Source organism: Phaethon aethereus, assembly GCF_964289735.1.
Source record: "Phaethon aethereus genome assembly, chromosome: 4".
Lineage (NCBI taxonomy): Eukaryota > Metazoa > Chordata > Aves > Phaethontiformes > Phaethontidae > Phaethon > Phaethon aethereus.
This window is the reverse complement of record NC_138578.1, coordinates 67524079-67536459: the sequence shown is the minus strand read 5'-3', so window position 1 is coordinate 67536459 and position 12381 is coordinate 67524079. Positions and strand designations below refer to the sequence as shown.

The 12381-nt window shown below is 36.9% G+C and overlaps 1 protein-coding gene across 3 annotated transcripts in view; it reads right to left on the bottom strand.

Moving 5' to 3' along the window:
• The window catches only part of LCORL (ligand dependent nuclear receptor corepressor like), a gene marked incomplete at both ends in the record, with an annotated part of 86106 nt that overhangs the window by 27141 nt on the left and 46584 nt on the right, over positions 1-12381 (bottom strand). The window contains 2 exons of one of the 3 annotated variants that reach the window (XM_081998714.1): positions 1192-2224; positions 3656-3746. In XM_081998714.1, coding sequence (XP_081854840.1) covers positions 1192-2224; positions 3656-3746 — 1124 coding nt within the window. Of the gene's footprint in view, positions 1-1191; positions 2225-3655; positions 3747-12381 lie in introns of those variants that run through there. The other 2 variants (XM_081998715.1, XM_081998716.1) reach the window with 2 other exon arrangements.

Genomic DNA, 12381 nt, shown 5'->3' with positions numbered 1-12381 from the left:
TAATGTCTAACTACCAAATTTATAAAGAATTTATATTACTGAAAGTTCAAAACAGCTTCACTGTTTAATATTTGTATTTCTATCAAGACCCTGAACTGCAAATTTGGTTATTAGCAAAATGATAATGTAACTTGGTATTCATCTTGATAAACTGAAAATGTTTTGAAATGTCACAGCAGCAAATACATTACAGTTACAGTGAGGTTTTTCAATAGGAGTGTGACACAATCCTTAAATAATTTTTAAGTAGTCATAACATCAACTAACCAGCACGTTTAAACAAAAAAACGAAACAAACCCAAATCATTCTCAAGCTCATTCTGTGCACATTATGAACATGCTCGAAGTTGCATTCCAACTTTCTTTTTAAGCCTTACAAGTTACCTTATTTGTCAAACTAAAAAGGAAAATTATGTCAAAGTCTAAATTATTTTATGCTCTTAGTATTCCATCTTATTTCATATTTAATAATTCTATAACTACAGTAATTTCTCATGTTTCATAAGTGTACACTTTGTAAACACCAATTTCTTTCTAAACCAACAACAAAATTTTCTTAAAATGATAAAAAATGCAGTTTATGCCTGCTAAACACACATTTTTAGTAATGAAATGTTTTTCTTACTTGTATTGGATATTTAAGTAACGATGAACTTTTTTTTCTTTCACAGAATGTACTATATCCTACTAATACTTCACAAATCCACTTCCTTGTAAGGAACTAGCTTTTTAAAAAAATCCCTTGATTTGTATAATCTGAGTTACTTACAATTTATTGCAAGTATTCTGTGAAGTATAAAAGTCTGCTAAGCCTTGGTCATGTATTTCCGTAATAAGATGGATTATTGAATGGGTGGAGTGGTTCTTCACCAATTAAAAATTATGCTTCACATGACAAATACTTGTTTTCCCAAAACATCTTTATGCTATTGACTACTAAATAAAACCTGAATCTTTTCACCTATTTATACAAGGATTATATTAAATACACACTACCAGAATTAAGTGAGCAACTCTATAATTCTGTCCACAGTGAAAACCCTGAATAAAACTATTTTTCAAAAGGCATGTGTGTGGTTTTTGAACTGTATAATTTCTTGTCTTCTGTCAGAGTGAGCATATGTATTTCTCACACAGTGTGTGTATACAGACATATATACACACACACAAAACAATTCGCTAACAATTACTCTACACAGGCTTGCCACTATTTTTGCAGCTGCCAGTCCCTGAATCTGTCATATTAAATAAGCCAGTATCTGGTAATCGGAGTTTCTTCTTCGGCGGAGTCTTCAGTGTTCCAGATCTTTCTTTTACTTTATATTCTAAAGTGCTGTGAGGTACCCCATAAATTCCTTGTGCTTTGGAAACACTCATTTTCCCACTCATTACCATGGCAATTGCTTCTTCCATTATTTCATGATCATACTGCCGATAGCGGCCACGTTTTTTTCTTGGTTGCTTATTATCTTTACGATCCAAACTATCTTCTGTATTTTCTGAGGTTCCATCTACTGTCCCATTCTTAGCATTAAGACACAAAGGAGAGAGGTCCCCATGCAGAAAGTAGGAGTCAACACTTGAGTGAGTTACAGGTCCAGAACATTCAATTTTGTTCTGTTTAGGGAGTATATTTTTCAATTTTTGAAGAGCTGATCCTTCTAAGACTGAGGAGGTTTTAGAAACGTGGTACATAACATCCAGAAGACCAGCAGTATCAGACTGTGTTTTGGACACAGAACTTATTCTTAGCTGAGGAATTTTTAATTGTACAGTAGGACTTGAAGTTTCATATTGTAGATTTTCACTTTTTTCTTTAAATTGAGTGACCATTCTCTGTAGAGTTAACTGGTGGAGGTAACTGGAAGCTGTTGGGAATTTTAATTCTGAGGTTTCAAGTAGACTGAGTTTACTTTTTTCTGTGCGCTCTGCTTGAGCTCTTGCCCACAAGGCTACCTTTTGTAGGACTGCACAAGTTTCTTTACTGTCTTTAAATGAATAACTATCATTGAAATCTCGAGTTTTGTTTTTAAAAGGTGCAGGCTTTCCTGCTGGTAAGGCTTCTAAGTGGAGAAGTAAAGTTTTTTGAGGTATGCCATAAAGTATGCCTGCTTTATTTATGTCCAGTGCTCCAGACTGAATGTCTTTCAAAGCTTTTGAGAGCAAACCATCTGCAAACTCAGCACTTCTTTCCACATAGTCCTCTCTGTGTCTGTGTAGTCTCCTGGATGGATGGAATGAAACGATGGTAAACTGATGTATGAGAGACTCTCACACAGCTATGGAAGGGAAGGGTCCACTCCTTTATTATACTCCTTGCTTCGGTAACATCACTGCTTCTGATACTTTTAAGCCTTTGAGATGTGGTAGTTAAATGATTATCCTAGCAAAATGTTACAGTTCTGGTAGGACAGTGCATCAAAAATCATACGGTGGCTTCTATAGCAGCCCTTCCAAGAACTTTATATCCTAGCTCAGTATTTGATAATATTCTCATGTGCTTGCTATATTCCCTTGTTCACATGCTTGCAGAGCAACACTTATAATTTTAATTATACAATTAACGTTCCATTAAATACCCAAATCCTGAAGGAGTTTTTGTTAGTAGAAACGTGACGTTACCGCTAAACAAGTAATAAAAGAGTCAACCCCCTCATAAGAAAATCTGCAGCAATAAGTACATAACTACACACAAACATCCCAGACTTACACAAAACTAGGCTTTCTACAACAATAAGATAAAGTGCTGTAGTTAACAATCAAGTCAATTTTGGCAAAATAAAACACAGTTTTAAAAACTTCTAGCCACTATTTACAACTCTCTAATTACAAAGTCATATTCATTTTAAAACTTCTTCATATCAGCAAATTAATAAAATGCAATTTTACATTATTCAACAAATACTGCTATCATAGTCCTATTTGTAATACATTACTTGGTAAGACGTACAGGTGACAAAAAGGGTCCTGCTATGGCTAGTGGATGGGAAGATGCCAAGATCGTAACAAAATCCAACATAACAATGTGTTTCACTAGTTTTGTGGTAGCTTTCAGCAGATGCAATAACGTTTTTCTTGCTGAATAAAAAAATTTAACCATTTGCCACCACACACCATAGTCAGAACCATGATGTAAGTATAAGCATGATGATTAAGAGCTCTCTCTCTCACACGCGCTTGCTCTCTCTCTCTTATTAAGGATTATTATAGATAATAGTCATTTAACTTGTTCATGTTAGTTGAAGAATATTTTAAATCTAAATATTAACATGGTCATTTTTGTCCAAAATTGAAGTTTCCTAAATAAAAGAATTCTGAAAGAATATATTTACATTTTCTTCTTCTACTATCCTGTAACTTTTAGTGTGTTATGTAATCAGTTTTCAGTTCATTTTTAGTAACATGAACTAAAGTTTGGTGATTGTTCTGATAACTTTTCTTTAAACAGAAAAAAAGGAAAAAAAGACAAATGAAACATATGATATATACATAGACACACACTTATGAGTGACAAAAATTATTCTGAAAGCAAAGTAGGAACCACATGTGTGTGTCAGTATATACAAATATGTTATGAACATAAAACCTGACTTTAGAGAAGAGAAACCTGGATTGTCTTTTACATAAGCTGAAGAGAGTCCTAAACGTTGCTTACCCAGACACTGAGTTTTCAGAACACAATGGATCATATTTTGGTTCTTCCAACCTTGCATTTTTCTTTGTAGAGAGATCTAGCACTCCATCCCCTGCAAAGAACAAGTAGTGATGATAACAGTTGTTTAAGGATCATCTCAGAAATTTTGTTAGCAAATGTTTGTACCTATGGCACAATTTTTAAGCAGTTACTTTATCTTGTAAAATTTCTGACATCTTATTCCTTTAACAATGTCAGCTGTCAGCAAATGGTTTTATGTATTTGATTTGTAACAAAACTTTTTAAAATTAAGAGGAAATAAAAAATACAACTCCAAAAATGAAGTCTTAGACAGAAACATGTGACTGCTTTCCTAAAAGTCATGTACGCATGTATGTCGCACTGTTTACTTTCAAGGCAACCAAAGCAATGCACTTCATAATATTATTATTCATATATTAATATTTACACACTGTAAACAAAGAAGCCTGATAATGCAGTTAAAATCTACGTAACTAAATCATAGGCTTACATAGGACAATAGAGACCTCAGGAGGTCTGTAGACCAACCGCCTGCTCAGAGCAGGGTTGGCTATGAGACCAGACCAGGTTACTGGATGAGAAAGTAGCACCCCAGTAACTAGGAAGAGAGCTTAAGTCCAATATAGAGGTTTAAGCATAAGACCTATGTCATTAAAGGTTCTAACAGTTTGTTTATACATATTCCCCCTGCTGCCCCCACAGATACGCAATAATGAAACTAGAGAAATAGAAAGACCTAAACTGGGGTGGGAGTCCGCTCTGTTAAGTCACTGGCAAATGTTAAATTCAAGATTTATAGTTGGCTATTGAGTCTATGAAGTATTGAAATAGAAAACCATATTTTTTAAATATCAATATTTAAGAACATTGAAAATTAAAGAAACAAATTAGCACCTGAAATACTCCTTCTAGTTTAAGTTTTTGTAAAAAAAAAAAAAAAAAAAAAAAATCACATTTAAACTACAGATAAATCCCCTAAATATATTTAATTTCATACCTTTCTTCCTTGGTTCTCTGTTTCAAACTGGGGCTGTTTTGTGTGCCTGAGCTCTGCGAATCCAATTTTGAGTTTTGAGTTTTGACATGTAGTTCAACATTCAACTCTACAAGCAACCTTATGCTAGCGCTTTTTACAGTACTGTCATTTTCATGTTACTGTGTATTATTTCTAAAACATAAATCAACTGAGTATCTTTTCCCACAGCCTCAGATGCAGACATGAAGCATGGGCTGAATAGTCCAAATACCCACACTCGAATAAGAAGTCAGAGAAATTGTTAGGATAAAATCTCCTTTATACCAATACTGCAAAGAAATAGTTTTGTGTAATAATCAAATCCAGCTATTTGTTTTGGACCATTTTTAACAATTTTTTACTGTTTTTCCCCAACTATTTTGTATTAATTAAAAAAGGGTAAAGAGAGAAAAAGTAGCATCATAAGTTAGCATAAGCGGAAAAAATATTTATAAACATGCCACTTGTCAAAGATGCTCCTTTTGTCCTGAACATGTTCCTTTCAAAGTCTTCCTTAGCCCTAAAAAAGTTAAAGGAAGGCTAATCAACCTTTCTGATGCAGTGGTATTCCAGAAAGAAAAGCCAATTAAAAAAAATAACAGAAATAGTCTACAGGGACTATTTGGCTTACCCAGCTAGAAAGTATCCCAAATACCTAAGCTCACAATATCCCCGAGTCCTGTGCAACAGACAGATTCCGTCTGTTATGTTGTGTCAGTCATACAAAGTACATCTCCCTTTCTTAAGTGTTTGTGCATTCCCTTTCACAACAGTTTCTCCATCTTCTTTGATATTCATAGGCACTATGATAAAAGAAGTTTAGAAAAGATCACTGGACAAAAAAAATACTTCACAGTTCACAACTCATCAAGTTATGAAGAGCTAATCATCTCTCTATTCAATATACAAAAAAAATTGAAGCTAATTTCATTTTTAGGGAAAAAAAATCCCAAACACCAACAAACACAACCCCAAAACTCACAAGATTCCATAATGAAACCTTAATGAAAATAATTTTAATTTACAATCATTCAGAAATGGCTTTGACAACACAAGGCCATGAGTAAGTTGAAAAATGACAAAAAAAGAACACAATGCTGAAAATGCAGGCTCCTGAAACAAAAAATTAGATACATTTTGGGCCTCTAAAAGGCAAGCAGAACTGATGAGTCATTTCAGATTCAAGACAGTTGGTTCCTCCAACACAGCAAATGTATTCATTAAGTATATGACACTTCCCCGAAGATGAAAGCTTTATAGGAAGATGATCCTCAGTAAAGAGTAAAAAGAGAATCATACAAGAAATTTTATATACATACAAAATACCAGATAAAGCCACCACACACCAGGCTTTTATTCAGCGATTTCACTTAAAAAAAAAAAACCAAACCAAAAACCCCCAAACCAAACAACACAAAACCCCCAAAAATTGATGCAGAAAGAGCTGATAAGTCAAAAAGATTCATTAAAAATACATAGTAGCTCCTGGTTTTGGTAGATCATCCTGCTTTGTAGTATTATCTATTATTATAATGAAGGAGCACCTACAGTTGGTAGGAAAGTGAGAGCATTTGCTCTAAAGCTTTAAGACATAATGAAATGCTACCTAGTAAAATGAATGTATGTATATATACACAGTAGAGACATTCACTTTGGTTCAATAGGTACAAGATAAAGAAGTTTGCAAATAGGCATCCTACAGATGGACAAAGTACCTTGCAAGGTAGGAATAGCTTTTTTAAACCAAGCCAGAACTTTCCATTATTTCTATCAAATCGCTCAAAACAGGTATTTAGGTAAGAATTCTGGACAAGAACTGAATGACATCAGGAACAGAAAAACCACTCTTTAAGGGGGTTTTAATAAAAGACATGGAATTACTTCCACTGTTTAGCTGAAGCCATGACTACTAACTACACAGTCTTCACAGACAATACTATGATACACTGGACAATATAGAAAAAATTATTAGAAGTTTTTCAGGTCTGCTGCTCAGGGTATTCTCTTGGGTTATTTCTATGCAAATTAAATGATTCTGATCTTCACAGATATGGCTCAACCTCTGGCTTTTGCTTCTCAGCACCAGATCATCAGGTACAGCAATACCATGATGTAACCATGACCAAAAGGTCATCTTCAAAATAATCAGGACCACAATCACTTGAAAATCCTCCAGACTAGTGATGTTAGAGTAACAGAGGGGGAAGAGCAAGTAACAGAAGCTGTATAGGTCACCCTTGAGTTCCTACAATTGGTAGGAGTACTGAGTCTAGCAAACTTCTCTGGTTTTTTTCTGTTTCAGGAAACCTCTCACTAGCTATTATGAATTGCCTTACTAAGTCAGACAATCTACTCTATCCAGTCCTCAGTCTCAAGACAGGAAAACCTCTACTCAGAGTGGGAGAGTACGTCAGCCTGGCCACTACCTGCAGCTCATTCCTCTTCTGCTCTCCCAGTAGCTGCTATCATTGGATTAGGGATCTCAGAGATATATCCTGGTCTACTCTAGCTTTAGTTTCTGGCCTTGGTTCCGTTAGCTGGGAAGTTGTCTAAGGCCTTTTGTGAGCTCAGTGACACTGTCCATCTCCACAACCTCCTGTTACAGCAATGCAAAAGCTGCCCCTTACTCTTTTTTTCCTCCTAAGAAGTTTCAGCAAGCCCTGCCTAGTTCTAATATTGTGAGATTTAGTAAATAACTCTCCCTTTATCTTATGTGGTAAAGTATATAGCTGTATATTGAGTGTCCATGGCAAGGTCTTAGCAGCACCTTTGAGGCGACGTCAGGGCCTGCCCTGTGCCAGACACAGATGGTTGTTGCTGTATCTCGCCAGAGCCTCTGGGACAACACAATAAAGAAAGGGCAAAAGGTGATGGATGAAGAGAGAGAAAGAGGGAACAAAAAGAATAAGAAAACAGCAGACAGAAGCCCAATGGCAGAGGAAGATGGTAGAGAGAAACCTTTAGGTACAGACTGTGGACACCCCATACCCATTCCCCTTGCACCACAGGTGTGGTGGTGGTCACAAGTGAGTCTGGAGTGAAGCTAAGCCTGAGAAAGGGGGGAGGAAAGGTGGTGGTGTAATGTGTTTTTTGTTTCCCACTACCTGAATTTAATATTTATTTTAATAGGGAATAATTTAAGTTATTTTCCCCCAAGTAAAGTCTGTTTTGCCCATGATGGCAAGCAGTAAGCAATGATCATGGCCTTATCTCAACTCATGAGCTCTCTTTCCTGTTCTTCCTGTTTTCTCCCTGTGCCACTGAGGGGGGAGCAAGCAAGGCAGCGCCTGACAAGGAGCTTGGCTGTTAGGCACCACGGCAGCCAAGGAAGAAATAAACACCTACTCCCCTCAAAAATGCACCTTTTTAGAGTAACCTTATCATGCAGAAGTATTAAACAAATTGTTTCTTGAAAATATTTACAGCTCATACAATTTATCTTCAGGAACATAGCATGTGCACCTTCAAAAAGCGTAATATTTTCCCCCAATACATATGGTAAGAACAGTGTATTAGGAAAATAAAAGGTTATTTTCATTAAGTGTTTGGAATTCTTTCAATAGCCCTGAACATAGCAATCAAAAGGCCACACAACATGTGATCCCAGTTGCCATTCTAACTTCAGTGTGGATTTTCCAGAGATACGAAACCACTTTTCAAAAATTAAGAACCGTTTCCAAATTCTAGTCCATTTTTCAGAAATTTTCATTTTGCTACAAATTTTGGTGAAATCACATGCACATTGTTAAACCGGATAATAAAATGCTACTTTAAATCATTTAAACAGAATTTTTGACTGGAATTATCCTTATTTTTCCTACTTCTGCAATAATAGCCAACAACAATGACAAAGCTACAGCATAGCTGTAAAAAGCTCATGCAGCAAAATGTCACACATTGCCAGCTACCTTCTGATGTCTTCCAATCTATGATGGAACAATGAAACAAGGAAATCTATGCAAATTCTCTTGCATTTTTCTGCTATGTTTACAAGCTATCATTTTTCCTAGAAGATACAGCAACAAGAATAAGCTTGTGTAGCTAAACTAACAGATTATGTATTTGTACAGTTTATACTTCTGCCTCTTGCAAGTCACTTTGCTTAGCAGCTTGACAGTGATCAACTCTCCCATATCTATCAAGGGACAGAAGCCTCTTGCATCAAAGTTAGCTGCTGCTGGGAACACTCCCGAAAGAGCTCAGCATCATGACTGCAAAAGAAACTAATAAGTTGCTTCAGGATATTCCAAGACAGTTCCTCACTCAATATTTTACCCTATAAGGATGCTGCTTCTTCATTGGTTTAATTTGGAGGACATGTAATATTGCAAAAACACTCAATACCACCCTACATGTTAGTTGCAGTGCACGGAAAACAAATTTTCTTTCACTATACAGAGTATTCTTTTCAAGGCCTGGACAGTCTTACACGGATTAGGAAAAAAGAACAAGATACACGTATTTCTTGAGCCAGTTGCTTCTAACTGACTGACGGTGAAGTAACTGCCTGATTAATGACCAGCAGGGTGCAAAGGAGTTAAAGCACCTTGCTAAGTTACCATACTTCCACACGTAGAAGAAAGGAGAGCATAATGTGGGACTCTGCCATCAGTCAGGTGCCAGCTGGACATACCTGGATGAAAGTACTTAAATACTCAGTACTGAATGATTCAGCACCAGTGGTGCAACAGGTTGACTTTGGCCAGTGGGTAGTCCCCCACCCAGCCCCCCTCTCACTCCCTCCCAATGGGGTTGGGGGCTAAAAAATAAGATGAAAAAGGTCATTAAGATAAATACAGGGAGATCACTTACCAGTTACCATCACAGGCAAAACAGACTTGGGGAAAATTAATGTACTGCAAATTAAAATAGATTTGGATAATGACAAAAAGACAAAAATCAAAGCACCTCCCCACCCCACCTTTTCCCAGGCTCAACTTCACTCACAACTCGTCTACCTCTCTCCCCCATCCCCAGGTGGCACAGGGGGATATGGAATAGGGGTTACAGTCAGTACGATTCCTCTCCACAGCTCCTTCCTCCTCACACTTTTCCCCTGCTCCACTGTGAGTTCTCAACAGGATGCAGTTCCTTCAGAAAAATATCCAACTGCTCCAATCTGGGGTCTTCCATGGGCCATAGAGCGAATATCTGCTCCAGAGTGGTCTCTGACATAAGCTGCAGGGAAATACCTGCTCTGATGCCTGGAGTGCCTCTCCCTCCTTCTCTGACCTTGTTGTTCATCTTGCTGTTTCTCACTGTGCCTGTCCAGCATTTTTGCTCTGAAGTAGGTTTTCACAGAGGCACCACAAACCTCACCAGTGTGCTCTGCTTTGGCCTGTTGTGGGGCTGTTGCAGAGCTGGCTGTGCCTAGCACAGGGCAGTTCCTGATCTCTTCTCACAGATGCCACGTCTGCAGCTCTTCCTAACTACCAAAACATTGCCATGTAAACCCAATACACAGGGGTATGAGGTCTGGAAGTGTCAGACCTGAGTATTTTGGGAGTACTTCAGAGATGGCCCACAGGTACTGGGGGAAAGTAAGAAGCTTTCTTAAATGAAGATAAAATCATCCATACATCTTCAGTGGCAGAATCTTATTTCAATATTGAGCTAGCACTTAGCTTGGACATGCTCAGTGCAAAAAAAAATGCTTCTAGTGATCTGGAAAATAAAGATTACTCCTTCCTGTCAACTTAAGAAAACAGACAGTCTTGTTCCTTTACTGTGGCAGTGATTCTTGGACTTCTTTAGAGAATTCATTTTAAAGACAACTGCTGTAAATACGAAGTACCTGCCTAAACAGAAAATGAACCTGAAGTATTTATACTGAGGTCATTATCTGTTTCATGGGACTTGCATTTAAAAGATTTCATCTTTGAGGACCCATCAAAGCAATGTAAAAATTTGAACTTCCTACTCTGTTACTTCACTTGGAAATTATAACAGGAATTACAAATAGCAAATGATAAAAAGAGTTGCACAACAATGAAAAGACACTACTAAGAAGGGAACCATAGTATAGCTTTTACAAGTCTGCAGACTGAAGTGGGAGATGGGAAGCACAATACAACTTCCAGGGCAGATAAGATGCCTTGAAACTGTTCTCCAGCTACAGTCTTGTTTCAATACTTCATCTCATTTCGGCAGCTCTAAACTTCACAGCAAGACTAGTATGTTTAACATCTGCAAAGCACTCCAGCAAACATGTCTGTATAAGTTCTGAGAATTTACAATATTTTACACAGTATACAAGTTTTACATACTAGACTATGTATGCTGAGCAACAATTTTAGCCTCAGATGTTTTGCTGAAGACGCACAATTCTGAACTTGCTGTTCACCCTCATTATAAGAACGATTCAAATGATACAAAAAAAGATTAAAGTACCTCAACCTCTCTACACTTGGAAGATTTTTTTGGACAAAAGATCAATGGATTTTCAAGTAGCTGAGGGTGGTAGCAGAACTTTCTTCCCGTCCCTGTCCCATTCACCCTCTGCCTTTCATTTAATTCCTCAAAGATTTATTTTGGCTTATTGAGGACCAGAACCTGTCTTTGGGGACTTTGCTCCCTCAAGGACATTTTAAATTAGTTATTCTTTCTAAAGAGCTGTTGAAGTAAGCAACATGCTATTGTGCTGACAATAGGAAAGTACTTTTTATTGCCCTTGCAAAAGAAACATGCTTCAACCTTGCCCATTATAAGTCTCTCAAAATCTGTAATTCATCCATGGCAGAGGTATGTCAAAGCACAATAGGTATTTCCTCAGGACTTGATCTGTACAAGGTATTCGCTAAACCCAGGAATGAACTGGTTTCTGCTGACCACACAGAACAAAAGCATGAATTCCCCAATTTCTTAATGTTTCTCCTGTCAAAGAGAAGGGGATGCTTAATCTAGAATAGGTATGTTTAGCAAGGTAAATCCATGTTAGAATTCCCTTCCCCCATCCACCCAAAGTTGTGTCATCTAAAAGGCTGCATCGTTAAGTACACATGTACGAAATGCGCTTTCATTCTGACCAATGTACATTTTTAAAAAAAAAAACTTAATTCTGTAGTTCTACCTTCTTTTAACTTTTTTAGTATGGTATGTGACATACAAGTAAACTTCTCCATTTGGTCTGCAGGTTTTTTGGTTTAACATGTACCCTTAAAAAAGACAAAAGTTGCTTTTGCCACTGCTTTCAGTTGCACGTAACAGTCACAACCCTTCCTGAAAATTGCTACTAATCCAAATCAAGTTCAAAGTCCAAAACACTCTTGTGATTATACTGTTACCAGTTTCAAATAGCAATATTCCTCAAGGCAAAGAAATTATTTCCTTTTTGTAAGTGATAGCGAGACAGACTTCATTTTTCTTTTTCTAGCTTTACTCTCGATTAAGAAAGTTGCACTGATCTATAATGACTAAGACATGTAGTATGGAAATCTCCTCCTAAATTTATCTTCTCTTTCCATCATTCTAACCAGAACTGAAGTGTCAAAGAATTGAAATGTCCAAGGGCTGACACAGGCAGAATACCTTTCCTCTCTGAAATTCTAGTATCTTTCTCTCTTTTCTCAGAGGACTTCTTAACAGCCATTTCTTCAACAAAATCCTGACCCACTGTTACTTGTGACAGCCACAGATGAGCTGTCTTACATACAGTGTTCTAAAGCTGAGAAATTCTGATGCTACTTATTTA